The following is an 18,530-nucleotide window of genomic DNA, read 5'->3' as shown; positions in this document are numbered from 1 at the left end:
ATGCTAAACTTTGTAGTGCTTTAATTGAATTTGGCTTTGTGCAAAACAAATCTGATTATTCTTTATTTACTAGGAAAAAAGATGATACTTTTGTTGCTTTGCTTGTTTATGTTGATGATATAGTCTTGACTGGTAACAATGAAACTGAAGTTGAAAAGGTAAAAACCTTGATAAATTCTAAATGTAAAATTAAAAATTTAGGAAATTTGAAATATTGTCTTGGTATAGAAGTTGTTAAGTGTGATGATGGTATTTGTTTGTCACAAAGAAAGTATGTGTTGGAGCTTTTAAATGAGTTTGGGTTATTAGGTTGTAAACTATTAACACACCTCTTGAGATGAATATGACTTTCAAGAATGATTCTTCTAAAGTACTTGAAAATATTACTGCATATCAAAAGTTAATTTACTTGATTTTAACTAGGCCTGATATAGGTTATGCAGTCCAATGTTTATCTCAGTTTATGCATGCTCCCACACAGTAACATTTGAATTCTGGTTTCAGAATTCTAAGATATCTCAAATCATCTCCAGGTAATGGTTTGCATATTAGAAAATCTGATAGTCTTGTTCTCAAAGGTTATGTTGATGCAGACTGGGCTAGATGCTTAAGTACCAGAAGATCTATCACTGGTTACACTGGTTTTTTTTTTTATAGAAAAATCTTGATTTCATGGAAAATTAAAAAACAAACCACAGTAGCCAAGTCGTCAGCAGAAGCTGAATATAGGGCTATGGCTGTTGTGACTTGTGAGATTATATGGCTTATAAATCTTTTAAATGATATTGGTGTTAAAACTACCCTGCCAGTTGATCTGTTTTCTGATAGCAAAGCTGCTTTGCAAATTGCTCTAAATCCAGTATTTCATGAAAGGACTAAACATTTCGAAATTGATCTTCATTTCATTAGAGAAAAAATATGTGCAGGAGTTTTAAAAACCAATAAAATTAAGTCTGATCTCAATATAGCAGACTTGTTTACCTAAGAGTTTTGGTTATAAGCAACATTCCTTCCTATGTATTAAATTTGGTATGCTTGACATGTTTAGATCATGAACTTGAGGGGGATGTTATAACTAACAAGTTCATAGGTATTTTTATCTATAAGTTACTCATTTTGTGTCAAAAATATTTGTAGGATTAAAAGTATTCAATTCTGGAATCAAGAAGGATGGAAGTTGTCAAGATTCAAAGTTCAGGCTGCTTAGATGGAAGAAGAAAAGAAAAAGAGGCTGAAGTGACTAGTATATATACGAGTCTTATAACCCGTTTTAGGGTTAATCATTCATTCATTCTTGCAGCCATTATTTTCGATATACATATTCTCTCTATAATTTTTCTGTATAAATAAATATAAATAAATAAATATATATATCATATCAATATATATATTTTGTATTTAATCATCATATTGATGATTAATTTCTGATTGTAATAATAAATTCTATAAACAATCTAATAATAATAATACTCACTGATTTGTTCTTGAACATTTGATTTGATTTTTGGTTAAGATTGTGAATTTGTACAGATTGTTTCGAATTTTTTGTTGAGTCTGTGTTTATACTTTTTTTTTTTGTTTGATTGGCTGCTGCTGTTACTTGTATTTGTGTTAGGTTCGATTGTTTCTGCTTTTTATTTATGCAAGTACATGCTTGATTTGGTTTCTACAATTCTACGCGATATTGTAATGGAAAGAAGTTGAAATCTAAAAAAAGCTCATAAAGAAAGAGATCTATGAGCAATTTGAAATTTGGAAATATGTCGGTCAAACTATGTGTGTTGTACAGTGGTCCCATAACTTCATTTAACACAAAGATAAAGAAGCAGCAGCAATTGATTATCTCATCAATTAATAATTAAAATTACGTATATTGTTATTAATCGCTACTATTCAAGGGACTGTACTCAATGATATTTTATGTATATTCCTATATATAGATTAAAAACCGTGCGACGGTTTCTGAGCCTACTCACAATCCCTTCTGTTTTATTATTTTCTTTTTTCGTTTCTGTCACCAACTTTTTCCTCTTAGTCATTTTATATCCCTGTCTTCTAAAAATGTTCACCCAACTCTTTTTAGTGACTTCATCCTCTTCTCTTCTTTGTCAACAATTTCACCGTTGGCTTTCTACAACTTATCATCTTCATGAACACATTGTTACTATCTCCTTCTTTCTTTGCACGAAAGTTATCTTTCCTCTTTTCTTATCAAAATGAAATAAACAACTTTCATTAAATCAACATCGATCTAAATACAGAAACATTAAAAGAGAAAGACAACTAATTTAGATAAGAGTACAACTTCAGAAGCATGAGGTATACAAACAAATATGATTGCTTGACTAGATCTTGACCACAATGATCGTTGGTGAACACCCACCAAGATTAAATATTGACTGATGACTACCATGAAATTGAAAGATCTACGGAAATGAGAAGCATCGCCAACCGATGATCATCGCAAGCAAGCCAAATTAAATTTGGGGTTGTATTATTTTTTCTTTCTTAACACGGGAGTGTGTGTTCTTTTTTATTTGGTTGTTTGGAAATGTAAAAGGAGAGCGTCTAAACAAACCTCCAATACTCTAGATACACACCTATATAATTATTAATTTAATTAATTATGTCATTAAATATTTTTTTTTCTTCCTAATCATTAAATATCTTATTAAATAAACTCCATTAATTATCATTTTCTCTTTCTAACTATTATTACATAAAATGATTTTTTTTAAAATTTATTTCATTAACACAATATATATATATATCTTTTAATAAACTTTTTATTTAATAGTTTGTATATATTTTTTTTTCTTTTTATATAATTGTGTTAGTGATATTATTAATAAATTTTTTTTTTCCATAAAGATCCAAAAATAACATAAATCATAAAGAAATATTTAAAAAACAATACCAAATACAATAACATTAAAATATCTAATATATATAGACTAAAACTCTTTCATGTAGAAAAAGTTGATCATATAAATCTAAACGTTGTATAGGCGAAATAAAAAATTAAAACTTACAAACTAACGCATCTTAGTATATGAGAGTACTTATAGTAGGTCCTTTTTCTATTAACACAATTAATTTTTTCAAAGCTTTTAATCACCTATACATACATATGTATATAAATTCCATACCGACAAACTCTTAAATTGGAAGCTTTGGCCTTAGCTTTGTATTCAATCCAATAATTTTTCACATGACTTAAAATAATAATAATAATAATAATAATAATAATAATAATAATAATAATAATTTCTTGTAACTAATTTTAATTTGATATATTAAATGCAATGTTTGAGCATATCTAATATGATGTAATTTAATGTTAATGTTTGATATAAAATTTGTTTAAATAACACATTAAAAATATAAAGAAAAAAAAAATTTTGATTGAAAATTAATGCTATATGGTTTATTTAGTAAATAGGGTTTCAATAGCATGTCCCATGGAAAAGTGGTGTGATGAAGGCCAGGTGAGATTAATTGGAGTCATACTTCACACTCTCACATAGTCACGCGTATACACCATTGTATTAAAAATAAGAAGCGGTATTTAATTTAGAAAAAGAGAATGAAAAAGTGTTGTAACTTGTAACTTCCCAGACTTTTTACCTTTATTTATACATAATTATTTTATAATTAATTATTAATTAAGATAACATAGGCTCATCATGAAATTGGCACGTACAATTTCTTTTTTAAAATATAAAGGTAGTATAAACGGTTGTGTAATTACAAACCAAAAAGTAGATATAATAGTATGGTGTAATGTCTTTGCTATAATAAAAAAAGAAAATGATAATTACAGCCTAAAGGTTGTCATTAACAGCTTATTACATGCATAAAAAGTAGTATTTTATATATCAATAACCGCCCCCTGAATTTTCACAAGACAAAGTACAAATTTTAATGCATCACATTAACTAATACTGACAGCCCTAAGGGCTATCATTAACAAAACTCTAATAAAAAACCAATTTTTAAATACTTTTTTGCATATCACTGACTTTAAATACGTTACTAGTTTTACGTATCATTATGTTTCCCGTGGCAAAGTCCGAAGACATAAACTAGTTAATCTTATTTTATGTATATTAATTAATGCAGTTCAAGTAGTATTACTAATAATAAAAAATGTTAATAGCAATATTATTGTGAGAAAAATATATTTTCATTTCTATGTTTTTCTTACCAAACAATGGAAATGATTTTTCAAATTAATTTATTTGTTATAATCAAACAATGAATTTCTCAGCTTATTTCATATCTATGTTCCTTTTTATTTCTCTGAAATTCTCTCTATCAAGCGTGTCCTAGTGTTCATAACGAATCTGTGTTCATAACGAATCTTCCCCATAATAGTTTGCATCATATTATCGCAAACTTTAATTATAACATTTATATTAAATACTTAGATTTCAAGCATTTTTTCAGTTTCTGCACTATAGCTTCATTTCTTGCTTTTTATTTGTATTAATAAAAACTTGAAGTGTATAATTACCCTCATTAATCATCAATAGAAACAGATGATTGTAGCTTTTACTTGTTAAATAAGACAATAGTTTATAAACTTGTACTCGTATAAAGGAATCAAGATTGCCACTTCAACGAACAGTTGACACTAGTTGAATATAGCATAAATGGAAGCTTTTTCTAGTAAAGATAGCCAGGTAAGTAGGTTCATCCAACACAAGTTTATTAGATGCCATTGGCTACCAGTATATCAAGCCATTTACTGCTACAAATGTTTGGCTTGGGGGTAAGAGTTTTGATTATCCTTGCAAATGTGAACAATTTCAAAAGTCGATATCCACAAAAAACGAAATAGATGAACATTAAAAGATGGGATTCACCAACTAAAGAAAGTAGTTACCATTGAATTAAAAAAAGAAAAATTCAACAAAACTTGCTAGCAGTCTATACATTAAATCTATTTGGAAATCCCAGTCACAGTGAACCAATAAGAGAAGAGTTGGCAGGTATACCCAACTAACATTCTCTTTTCTTGTCATGAATTTACAATGTCAAAAGAAGAATTCCCCACACAAAATATTCATTCCTACATCATTAGAATAATCTATACTATCACTTCTCTACACTCGCCATTAATGCCTTTTTGTAGCCCTAAAGATACACCTCACAACACCAAAGGAAAACTTTGCCACACTTTCCCTCCCTCCATTAGTAGATAACCATGAGAAATTAGTACGTATAATTGATTTATGAATCAACCATCTCATCTTGTATTTCATTGGGTGCTATTAATCCAGGAATACTAAGCATCCGTTGTCGTTCTCTTTCTTTCTGATCAGCAGCTTCTTCTGCATACAGATCCTTGTTATCCTGCAACATCATACATTTTTCACCAAATTTAGGTTGCCTTCCAACCATTTACAAATTTTAACTCCCTAGTCTTTAAGTTGACGCACACGTTGAGTGATCGAAAGCTTACCTGTGTTGAAAACTCTTTAGACTGCACAAGGAAGTCCCTTATGTGGTTCTTGAATGCAGAAAGGTTAGCTCTCGAGTCAAACAGTCCATTAACAAACTTAGTAACCTGTTATTAAGCAATAAAATGAGGTCCTCAAATGATGATCGCTTGTTAAAGTAATTTAAATGAGGTCCAAAAGACAAGAATGTACTTATATATTATAGTAATTACCTCCGACGCTGAAATATTGGGAAAAGAACCACACAGAAGCTTGATGGTATACTCTCGAACAAACATTCCATTATTTGAGTAAGAATATGAAACAGTAGAGGCATCCCATAAAGGCTCAGTCAAGGAACCAGATTCCACCTGAAATTGTCATATTGACATTGTGAAGTATTTCAAGCCTGTGTATTGAAAAAATTCTTCTCTTTTCATCAAACAGGCAGCAATAAAAAAATAATGAGCCGAGAATGAAGTACCAGGCAGAACAAATGCTGCAGCACTAATACATGCAACTTGAAACCAGGTTTATGAAATGTGTCCGTCAGAACAGCAAATATTTCTTGCACAATTAGCACATAGTAGGCCCGGTAGAATTGATTACAGAACTCGGAATTCTGCAATGTCAGGATATGAAAATTTAGATCACAAACAGAAAATGTATAACTGTATAAGATTTCAAGGATTTACGTATCAACCTGAAAGTTCTTAAGCATCTCCAACAGCAAATTAAGCCCCGTTTCGGCAATATTTCTTTCAGTGTGTCGGAAAGCCCACATGACAGAATCCATTACAAGCTTTAATTGCTGATATGTAGAAAAAGGCGGTTAAAATTATAGACTAACTAGAACAGAAATATAGATTCAAGTAGTGATGACAATTTTATAGGTTCAATTCACACAAGGTTTTTCTTTGACAGGACATAATAAGGATGGGCATGGATGGAACTGATAGAGTCCCATACTTAGAGTAATACACTAGATATACTTAACATAATTTAGCTACGACATTAACCCCCAACACCATAGCAAAGTTTTGGCAGCAGCTAAAAAAATGGCGATGTGTCGCATCATAAAGGGATGAGGCACATTGGCCTGAATACAGGACTGGACGGTACCGGTCAGCTTTTACGGGATTTTCCCGGTATCAAAAGCATGGGTAGGTACTGATCCTGAAAATCAAGAACAGTGGGTACCGCTGTACCGGTCCCGGTACCACTAAGTACTTGGGACTCGTTTTCAGTACCGGGATAACGGGATTGGTACCCAGATACACATGCTCATCCCTAGGTCATATAATCTAAATTAAAATTTTCAACTAAAAAGCCGTTCCATAAAAAGTCACCAAAAATGTATAGATGCTTAAAACCTTCTGAAGCGCTTAAAAAAAGGGAAAACAAGGTGCTAGCACATTAATTATCTATAAAATTAAAGTAACTCTTTCCAGTTCGGTTGGATACTAAAAATTATCCAATTTTGCAAGTTACTCAAGCTGCCAGACCCGCCAATTTTTCTTCCCTAGATCAGGCATACAGAAGAGTACAAAACCAGAACATCCAAAATTTGATTAGAAACAATTAGAAATCCTTTTGTAGCCAAATCGTATCAGATTATGATAATGAAAGCGGGTTAAAATAATTAGATCAACTAAGAAGAAAATTATATAAACAAACCTCAGGTGATAACAAGATTAAAGCTCGGAAACAATGTGTTGCAATGGCTTGAAGTAATGAAAAAAACTTGAGACGGTGTTCAGGGTAATCTTCAAAATTCTTAGTTATCATCTGCGCCACAAGTACATGTATGTCAAAAATGAGACAAACAGTAGCAAGAAGCACAACACATGTGGTAAACTGCCTCATGACATTTGTTAACAATTAACTGAAACAAGCAAACTATAGGCTAACCTCAAGGGTGCACTGGAAAACAGCTTCAAATATACGTGGAACATCATCTATCATTGCACCCTTGTACCTACATACAGGTAGAAAAATAAGTAAAAAACCGCAGTAAATTAATAACCCACTTGCAAAATTCAGACTACAGAGTAGTATTTAGATTGGTAAGAGATGGCGAAATGAACTTGTTAGATAATCAGCATGTGTTGAAACTTGAAACAAGCCTAAGTTTGTTGCATTCAAAACAGGCTTGGTTTGGTTGAATTGAAAAATACAAACATTGGCCACTTCTTAATAAACGATTAATGCATCTACTGTGATTTAAATGTACCATTACTACAATGAAATATTAAATCTTTGAACAAAGATGATTTAGGAGGATGTATGCATTAAAAATAGACATTGGACCTACTACACCAATTTATAGCTAAGTTGAAGTTCTTTTCTGAAACCCTTCAAGAAAAAAAGCAAACAAAACCCGTCAATCCACAATTGAATGGGTTAAACTTGTCAACTCTACTAAACATGATGAACCGAACCAGGAATTTGCAAAAAAGAAACATACTTGTTAATAATTGTGGCGAAGAGAGACAAAACTTCGGATTCTCTAGCATCAGGCAAATTTCTAGCATAATCACCAAGCACTGGATCCATCATTGGAGGAACGAATTGCTTCCCTATTTGTGGTTGTTCTTCAGCCTTATCCAGAAATGTGTCAATCAATTTCAGTGTTTCCCTCTTCACAGACCTGTCATGGCAAACAGCTACATAAGAAGGCTGATTAGGCATGTTACTCTTCCATATACCATAAACATTTATACCTCAAAAGTTTTACAAAAGAAGTCCTAGAAGCATAGGGTCCCCCTTGAGCAATGCTGGATGATATAAGCTCACTGTACATTCTGATTAACACAAAAATAATGGTAAAAAACAAACATTAACTGGGGAACAATTAATCGTATAGCAATACATGATTTGAGTTTGAAACATACTTGTAGACATTAAGCATGTCCAAAAAGATGAGGGTAATTTGAGATAAGAAATGTGTTCCAAGTGCACTGGCAACACTTGTATTTGTCTGCATGCAACAAAAGTATTATACATACCAAGCAGTATAACAAAAAGGAAAAACCAACACTAATTGATGGATTTTACAGACATCACATCACAGGTCAGCATGTATGATAAGGATTGCTAGTGTATATAAAATAAACTTAAAAATAAATAAGAGCCCTCTTAGGTTCAGTAAAGGTGGCAAACCTGCAATATATTAAGTACAGTCCTGATGACATCTTGGTCCTTCAAAAAATCAGCATTACCACGTGCATGTCCTATAATCTCAGACCATTTCTGCATAAAAAAAGTTTCATCATATGATATAATATTCTGGTCGTCTCAAAATGAACTCGCCTTCAAGAAGAACCCTACTTGATTGGGAAGATTCATCAGCCTCTGTAAATATTCCTCCCGTTTAGTGGCCTCGAGTTCTGCTTGTATCATATAACCAACCTACCAGAAAAGATATACCAATATAAAAATGAAAAGTTTAGAGATTAGAGACATTCCTTATATTATTATAAGTAAACCATCATGGTTCGACTTACGGATTCATAAAATGTATGTATCTGATGTGGCTCAAGATCTGCAATGGTCGTTGGAAGGGTGGTTAGAAGTTCTGAGACGAATGGCTCGCTCTCCCCAACCTAAAACAAAGAAACTGCATCAGACTAATCTAGGCAGATCACACATAATAAGCATCTAAAAAACCGATAGAGATACATTCCATTATTACCTGCAATATGACGAACTTGCGCTTGCATTTTTGAACAATTTTCAAGAATGTGTCGCATGCCATATCCTAACACGATGGAAACCAAATTGTGTTAGATGACACAGAAAAATTGGACTTAGAAAACCTGAGAAAAATTCTGTTAGTGAAAGCTAAATACCGATATACGATTATACACCAGGTGCAGATTTAAAATTTAAAAAAAATAGCGCATGGAAGTTATTAATAACCTGAACACCAGGGTGAATTTCATGCATGAACTCAAACAACTTGTTGACAACCGTTTTTAAAAACTTCCAGTGGGCTCTCAGAAATCTTGGATATTGTCCAACAACATACCTGGCAGTTTATCAAGAATAAAGCATTAAACTCAGGCAAATATTCCATGTGTTTCAATTTCACAGCACAACCTTGGTAGCTTAAACAGAACGATCGACAGTTACATTATTGATAACATATTATAAAGTACAACTAGTTAGCCATCAGTCTTACATGATATTACTTGCAATAACAGCTTTGTTGTCCTTCCCCTTTATGATTTCACAGAGATTTAGCAAATCACGAATAACCATCACAAGAAACCTATTCTCCTGCCAAAATACAAAAAAAAAAACAGCACTTGTGACATTATATTAATATAATATAAGTGACACAAGAAGTTAAATTGTATTTACCTGATCTTCCATCATGGATCCAGATATCGAGCCTATAGCCCAGCAAAGTGTGTTCAAGTTATTCCATGTCCAATCCTCACCATTCAATTGTTTGCTAAGCTTCTTCAGCATCTGTTAAAAAGATAGTTGCAATATTGATTAAAAACCCAACACAGTCAAAAAAAAGAAAAGGAAGCAAAGTTAACCATGAAGGGTCAAAGAAACCAACTGTCTAAATCATATAAAGAACATGGGTATTAACCATATGCACGAATAAATTGCTTGAAATATAGAAACAATAGTTCTGAAGACCACACCTGCTTTTCAGTATCATTGTGATCAAGATGCGTCAAGTAGACAAGTGTTTCCCTCATTATCTGTAAAACAATACTTAATTTAGAAATTCACAGAACACCTGTTTAGTCCTTTTCCATAAAAACAAGTCGTAATATTACCTTATACTGAATAAGGACATCATTGTCTTTTAAGGTTTCACGCACAATATTCCCATTTTCATCTTCAACAATTAAAACCTCTTCAGGTTTCGCCATGCGAGATATCATAAGCAGTCTCAACTTTGACATGGATCCCGCATAGAGTTGTCGTCTCTGCAACAATTGTGTGCCGCGACCATCAAGCAGACCAGGAATAATTGGATTCTGAGGTTTCGAAACAAACAGAAGCCAAATTTCACATCAATCAAGTTAAAGTAACAGGTACAAGCAAAATCAAACAGTAAAACAACTAAACTCCGAGGTATTTTGCATAGCAAAAACAAGTAAATTTTAAGATGGTAGTGAGCAGATTGGGTTGACCAACCAACTTCTTTTGCCCAGATATTATAATTTAATACTTCTATACTTAGCGGACTAAAAAAAGGATTATATAACTATATTACTAAAGTAAATGGTGGCTTCAGTAGGAAGGATTTAGCGGACCAAATACTTTTAACCTAATTGACCAGTCAACCCAATTCCTCTATAGCTAACTTATAATATTTCATCTATTTGACCCATCGTGACCAACACAAATTCAACACATTTTCATATATACGCCTTCAGAGTGACATCTATAATTGTAGAAAGTATGTTATAAAAAACATAATATACCTGCAGTCCCATCATGCTTGCAGTTGCTGCAGGGTTATCAAGATTATGGTTTGCCTCGAAAAGCTCTAACACAAAAGAATTCCAATAGTCCAAGCAAACCTGTTCAAACACAATGGACAAAGAAGAATGATATATTCAAAATAATGGATCTTTGTCTTGCAATCAAGCAGCCTAACAGAAGAGCAGAACTTAATATTGACAAACGAAACTTTCAATTTCCTTGATCATGTATTGTACTAATAATGCCCATGAACAGAAGATATAGCATCCCATTTTCATTTATAGAAGCATAAACAATATATCATACCTTGAAAACTTCTGTATCATCTACATAGGAAATGTTTAAAAGGTACTCAAGACCCATCAAAAGTGCAGATATATTCTCTTGTGTAGATTCCAGGATGCGGATATGAAACTGCATGCAAAGCGACATCAGATCTTATATAATAACAAAATCGGTTGGGTAGATTGTGAATATGAATTTGCATATTGTCCCCATTTTAAATTTACATTACCCCAAAAAGTGTCCACTGCCAGATTGGTTACTCAAGTTCCCCATTATACCTTTATATACACTCTTCCGCAAAACTGAATTAATCGTGCATTCCTATAGTAGAGTACTTTGAAAGGGTGGCATTCACATCTTTAGCTATATAAAATTGTACTAATTGCACATTCCTAAAAGGGGTTCCTCTTGTCTAGTGCACAATTGAGATCCAAAGTGACATTTTGCTTATTAATCCAATACTCAACAATCGTAACTTCGAATTTGATTTTACATATTCCTCTCTACCATATTTTTTAACTGGCATTGTAGAAATTTGATCAAAAACCAAGCCAATTAAACTATGAGTGACCATAGGTACCCTGGCAAAAAGCAGATGCTCATTTATGACTTCAGTTACTTAAGCTTTTTCTATCAAAATCAGACTTCAGTAACAGTTGAACGCACAAATAAATAATTGACAGTCAGGAACGTGCCTTGTAAAATGAAGTGAAGAACAATGCCAGATTCTGTATAAATGCCTGAAACCAGGGAAAAGAACGAAGATTACGAGTTAAAGATTGTTAAAAATCCTATATTAAGTTGTCGATAAAATAAACTTCCTATTAAACACTACAATCACCTGCTCTTCAGTGGAGCCATTTCCATATGCATCTGGTATATTTGTACTGACAGGAAGAACAGTCTGTAAAATAGACAAACACAACAGAAAAGAATCATTAGGACATAAGCATGAAGATGAAACAAAGCACATGACATATCGATTCAACAGATCATATCAATGAGTCTCACAGACCTGCAACTGGACCATGAATATGGTATACATCTTAATATATTGGACGTTGTAGATATCTCCAAAATTCAGGGCAGCGACCTGTGCCAATGAGTGCATGGCACAAATAGGTTAATTGCAGTTTCTTTATCAGAAAAGCCACGTATACCCCTTTTTAGTGCCTTAAATAAATGTTACCTCTGTCAAGCACTGAAGAGTCAAATTTCGATATGATGGCACAGGAAAATATTTAAGGAGCATCTCCAACTGTAACATACAGTAACATTGGTTGCAATCTCATGAGTATGCAAAAAAAATGCTCTAACAAAATAATAAAGAAGATAACAACCCGAGCAGAAAATACACACCAGTGGGGATTCAAATATATAGCCTAAAGGAATCCATGAAAGGAAAGCATGTAATGTGGCTAGTGTAGCCCTGACCAGCTCTGTTCTTTGAGACGCCGATAGTACATATAAGCATAACTCATGAATGAGTTGAAACTCGCTGTCACCAACCACAATAAATGTACACAATTTGTTGTAATTTGACTTTAAAATTAATGGTCAAACTAGAACCATGAATAAAAACATAAATACCTGTTCAGGGATTGCTTAAGCTCCTTGATCTTCTGTTGAGTCATTTCACCCCTTGAGAAGTCAAATACCTCTTCACTTAGAAGCTGGAAAGGAATAAATGATAATCAAACCACATGCTAGAATAAAGCAACAAGACACAGGGAGTGAGAATATATCAGACATACTTTTAGTATTGCCATACAGTTCTCACAAATTGTTTCACTAGTTTTTGCTGCTGTAACAAGGTCTGGGATGAAGCTCCGCCACCTAGCAGGCCACTCGTGCTTCAAAATCTGTATATCAATATGCATGTCATGACATTATAGTTTCTAAGTGCAATAGTTAATATAGCAAAAGCAAACAGCAGCTCACCTGAACTAGTATAATGTTAAGTTTGTTAACATACAGCCTTTCTTGGCGAAAAGAACCTTCGTTACTCGAAAGCTAAATACAACCGAATACATCAATTATTGCAACATATACAATATACATGTATGAAAAAGAGACTGCCAAAAGCATGAAGTGAAGCAACTAGTACCTTTACAATAACCTCAGATATGTAATTTTTCATTCCATCCCGTTGTTCAACAGGCAATACATTCCATCTATATTTAATAACACCCTCGAGAACCTGTGGATAAAAAAAAGTATATTCTGTCTGCATCACAACTAAAAAAGTGAAAACTAAAATGACATAGCATGCACTCTCCATGCCCAATAAGCCACTTCCTTCGAGACACTTGGTTTTAATATATTCTTTAGTAACGAAAAGCATTCAAATTGGGATGCCACAAATTCTCAAATATTTGTGACACACGTGTAATTTGAAGAAAAATTCTGAGAGGTACCATCACAAACTATAAAATAATTGACCTGTAAAGCAAAGAACTTGGTGTTCATGCTCTGTGTGTTGGAGAGAATGTGAACCACTTGTAGCCACATGTCTGGATTGTTTTGCAACTCACGTAATATATGATCAGCAGCGGTCCTCTGTAATGTTAAAAAAAATGCACGATGAAGAACATACTAAAAACAGCATGAACATAACAACATAATCAGCTGGGAGTGTTAGAAAATGAGACATCAGAAAATGCACATTCCTCCACATCAATTACCAAGTATATTCCAATTATCCATATGCAACCAGTTACTTCACCCATAACATGAACGACATAGTGTATCTAAGCATAAATTTTTCTATTGGGGAAGAAGTTCAAAAACAACTTTGGTTTATATGTTCATCTCAGCAAACAAGAAATGTCTTTAACGACATTTTACAAATTACCGAAAGTCTCTAACATACATAATCTTATTCATTGACATAATAAACCCATCTATGATTCTTCCAGTTGGTGTTGTTAGATAGTAGTGGGGTTAAAGTATGTTAACTTTTGGTATGGAGAGATTACCCTTCCAAGACACCAAAAGTGGTTGCTTCCTCGCCTATAGATAAAATAGTCTAAGTTTCCTAAGAATCTGTTGCCATGTTTTCCTCCTTCCAAGGTTACAAACACGATTTTTAAAGATTGCCAAAAATATTATCATGTATGTAAATTAGCATAAATGCTAAATACCATTTAACTCAAGGACATTCGCACTTCCAACCAAATCAATCGACACTTTACGATCAAGGAAATATATGATCCACCACATAGTTATCTTTTCTTCGTCAAATAATATACATTCTCCTTGTAACCAACAGTCAAATTTCAACTTCAACTCATTCGCTTAAAAAACCAAACAACATACCGAACGCAACCCGATCTCGTCACTCATCAGTCAATCAATAACTTCACCTGACCTACTACTAATTAAACTACAACACAGTCCGAAAAAAAAAGGATAAACACTAACACTACACTTAACTCATCCACTAGCTACCGTTACGACTTACAAAACCACAATTAGATCACAAATTTGTTCATAAACACTTCCTAAAAACCTAAATCATTCATACAAAAAACAATAATAATAATTTCCACACTTCTATTCACACTAACGGAACAAAGCAATGTGAGTACATAATAACTGTATCTATAGGTCAAAACAATAACAAATCAACTAACCTATACATACACCTATACATACACATATAATATACAAAAATTAAAAATAAAAAAAAGGAAATTAGAAGAAGAAGATGAACCTCATCCTTAGATCCAGTGCCGTAAAAAGCAGCAACAGTAGCGTCAAGTAAAGCAACGTCAATCGGCTGACTTAAATCCCTAAGCTTCTCCGCCGCCATCGCCGGAACTACAAGTGTTGATATAAAACCCTAGATTTGCAGCCACAAGTGTTAACTGTGTTTTTATGAGTGTGTGAACAGTGTGTGTGTACGGAAGAAACCCTAATAAAGGGGGGAAAAGTGAAGGGGTGTGGGGAGAGTATATGCAGGATTCTATAAAAAGAGATTTATATATTTATAGATATAGGTGAGAAAATAAAATATAATAAAAGACAGCTTCAAAATGAAGCAGAAGTTTTTGGTAGAGAGAGAAAATCAAAAGAGTGAGAGCGATTGACTTTTCTTTGAAACGGAGGCCCTTCCCTCCTCTTTTCTTTTTTTCTTATATCTATTTTCAATATTTTTTTAGACTTTAATTAAGAATTTAAGATGATATGATACATAGCTTATCTTATGTCTCACTATAAAGTTTATATTTATATATTCAAGTATATTTACATTTGAAATTTACGCGATCCACATAAATAACACAAACACATAACATGATTTACAAATTTGCAGAGTTAAGTGATATTATCTTAATCTTAATTTTATCTTAATCTTACTCTTAATATAATTTTAATCTTAATTTTAATCTTTATCTTTATCTTTATCTTTATCTTTATATCTTTATCTTTTATTATAACTTATTGACCAATCACATCTCTCGATTTCTTAATGTTGACTTTTGTTTTCAATTTTGACTTTAATTTACATTTTTTTGTTTTCCATCACAAATTTACACTTTTTACCCAATAATTTTAATACAATAAATAAATAATAATAGCTAATATATATCTAATCGAATAATAGTTAATATTTATCCAATTAAATAATAACTAATATATATCCAATAATATGTTCAATCATATATATATATATACACACATAACTAATTAAAAATACATTAAACTTAATGTAAATATATTAACATCTTAATAATAATTGTACTATTTTAATTCTATTTTATTTTAATATATACTAAAATAAAGTAAAACTAATATCTTATTAACCAATCATATCGTTCGATTCCATCAAATTGACTCCTGCTGATGTCATCATTTGATTTTTTACATAATTTTATTTAATTAATAAAAAACAAATAACTAAAATAATTATTTTTACAATGTTAATAATATTGGTTTCTATCTACAAAGCCCAGTTTTCACACACGAACAATTGTACATTACAGTATCTTGAGTTAACTAGAGAAGGGCTTTAAAGTGTTAAATTGTGACAAAGATGAGAAGACCAAAAAACACTACAACAAATTCTGAAGGAGGGTATATGTTTCCAATGTTCTTTTATTATATTAGTTTTCCTTATATTAGCTTAACATTCTTGACATTTGAATTAAACATTTAGTATCTACTTATATTTTTAACATTGAACTTATAAGCTTTAATGAGTTATATGTATTAATATCTAATATTAATAATGTCGTAAGTCTCGTGTCTAGTGTTGAACACGGGTCTAAAATCTAGTATATACTAAAAGACAACTGAACTAATAGCTTATTAACCAATCAAAGAGCTCAATTTTATTAAATTGAACATTGATGATGTCATAATTAATATTAATTAAAAATCTTAATAAAAGTTGAAAAATAAATTGAATATCCGATCCAAATACATCATGGAAAAGGATATACATATATCTACCATATAGTTATCATTATTTGATTATTAATTAACATATACTTTAAACAATTTAGATCCGATCCTAATACATCACGGATGGAAAAGGATATACATATATATCAACCATATAATTATCATTAGATTATTAAATAAAACACACACACACACATATATATTTGGGGAAGGGAATATGAAGCTGTTAGGCATTTAAGTTGGGTGAAAAACTTCTTACATACCTTTTTTAAAACCATAAAAATCACGGGGGACAAACATTTATTCAAAATATTAAAATATTGATATGTGAGGGGTTTTTCACCCAAGTTAAGTGCATTACAGCCTCATACTCACTTTTATATATATATATATATATATATATATATATATTAAACAATTATTATATAAATAATTAATTTACACTTTTTAATTTTCATCATCAATTTACGTTTTAACCCAATTTAAAAATAATAATTTATTTCTTTTTGGTATAATGTCGCTATAATCTTAATCTTAACTTAATATTATCTTAATCTTAATATATACTATAAGACAGTTAAACTAATGACTTATTAATCAATGAAATAACTCAATTTTATCAAGTTGATTCTCGCTCATGTCATCATTTAGATTAACTATTAATTAAAAATCCTAATAATCATTATCCAAATATAATATTATATTGATATTTATATTAATTTGTAAACAAAGTCTCATTAATTTACATTTTTTTGTTTTCCATCAATAATTTACACTTTTTAATCTTAAATACTTAATTTATATTTATTTTTAGCCATCAACTTGAGAAGATTTTTTATTAAATTGTTTAAAAACGTTACAAAAAGTATTTATATTTAATTTTTTAAAGCTACAATTGTCACTTAAATCAAAAGTTCTAATTGTTATCAAACATTATGAAAACAATCCTAATTGTTATCTTATTAACATAGTACAATGATTGAAAATAAACATATCGGACCGCATCATGATCAAACACATATAATGTTAAGTAAATGATCACAACTATGTTTATATTTTAATTCTTAGTAATCTTTTATAATAATATCACATTATGTGTATAATTGGTTTCAAAAAATTATATAATAGAGAAATAATTGTAGCATGTGTCTTGTTGAATGACCACGACAAACATATCTACCAATATGTATCAGTTAATAATGACAATGACGAACATGTGGTTATTATACTACAACTTGCAAAGTATAACACTTAAAACCGTATATGTTCAAAGTTATAATTTTTAATGAATTAAATGTATGAAAATCTAATATTGATAATATCGTAAACCCCGTGTCAAGTATCGGACACGGGTCTAAAATCTAGTATATAATATAAGACAGTTGAATTAATGACTTATTAACCAATCAAATCGATCAATTTTATGAAATTGACTTCCACTTATGTTATCATTTAATTTAATTATAAATTAAAATTCCTAATAATCATTATCCAAATATATTATTATATTAATATTTGTAGAAAAATTCTCATTAATTTACACTTTTTTATTTTCCATCAATAATTTACATTTTTAGCCCTAAATATTTAATTTATATTTATTTTAGCCATCAACTTGAGAAAAGTTTTTAAAAATTTTTAATCATTTAATTAATTAAATAGGTACAAAGTTTTCTCTCTTTTTATATATTAGTATTGCATATTAATGTTTAAGGTTACAATTGTCACTCAAATCAAGAGTCATAATTGTTATCAAAAAGTACGAAAACAATCTTAATCGTTATTTAATTATCATAAAATATGTGATTCAAAATAAACTTATTCGTGTTATGGACCCGCATCATGATCAAAAAATTATACTTAAATGTCAAGTACAAGATCACAAGTATGTTTATATTTTAATTCTTATTTATCTTTCATAATAACATCACATTATGAGTA

At 31.0% G+C, this 18,530-nt stretch overlaps 1 protein-coding gene across 1 annotated transcript; it reads right to left on the bottom strand.

Annotated features, from left to right (window-relative positions):
• Positions 1-4,863: 4,863 nt before the first annotated feature.
• Positions 4,864-15,193, bottom strand: LOC122598831 (protein EXPORTIN 1A-like). The gene is made up of 32 exons (XM_043771319.1): positions 14,899-15,193; positions 13,626-13,742; positions 13,291-13,383; positions 13,125-13,196; positions 12,938-13,045; positions 12,774-12,856; positions 12,543-12,681; positions 12,373-12,441; positions 12,199-12,276; positions 12,025-12,087; positions 11,879-11,923; positions 11,205-11,312; positions 10,898-10,996; positions 10,244-10,447; positions 10,106-10,165; positions 9,810-9,920; positions 9,628-9,725; positions 9,366-9,474; positions 9,139-9,204; positions 8,951-9,049; positions 8,775-8,855; positions 8,607-8,696; positions 8,339-8,424; positions 8,168-8,248; positions 7,912-8,094; positions 7,356-7,422; positions 7,122-7,232; positions 6,148-6,255; positions 5,929-6,066; positions 5,678-5,815; positions 5,468-5,572; positions 4,864-5,358 (listed from the first exon to the last, which is right to left on the bottom strand). The coding sequence occupies exons 1-32, from the start codon at positions 14,995-14,997 to the stop codon at positions 5,236-5,238; spliced, it is 3,231 nt and encodes a 1,076-aa protein (XP_043627254.1). The 5' UTR covers positions 14,998-15,193; the 3' UTR covers positions 4,864-5,235.
• Positions 15,194-18,530: the final 3,337 nt, after the last annotated feature.

Source organism: Erigeron canadensis, chromosome 1, assembly GCF_010389155.1.
Source record: "Erigeron canadensis isolate Cc75 chromosome 1, C_canadensis_v1, whole genome shotgun sequence".
In the NCBI taxonomy this organism is placed as follows: domain Eukaryota; kingdom Viridiplantae; phylum Streptophyta; class Magnoliopsida; order Asterales; family Asteraceae; genus Erigeron; species Erigeron canadensis.
The sequence above is the reverse complement of the archived record's forward strand: the minus strand, read 5'-3'. Positions and strand labels throughout refer to the sequence as shown.

What these genes read in the sequence shown, in the direction of transcription:
- LOC122598831 (XM_043771319.1), bottom strand. Translation starts at nt 14,997, where the DNA reads ATGGCGGCGGAGAAGCTTAGGGATTTAAGTCAGCCGATTGACGTTGCT. An exon ending in ATGGCTCCACTGAAGAGCAG is followed by an intron (nt 11,924 to 12,024) that starts GTGATTGTAGTG and finishes CCCTGGTTTCAG; the next exon opens with GCATTTATACAGAATCTGGC. An exon ending in TGCAGCATTTGTTCTGCCTG is followed by an intron (nt 5,816 to 5,928) that starts GTACTTCATTCT and finishes TGACAATTTCAG; the next exon opens with GTGGAATCTGGTTCCTTGAC.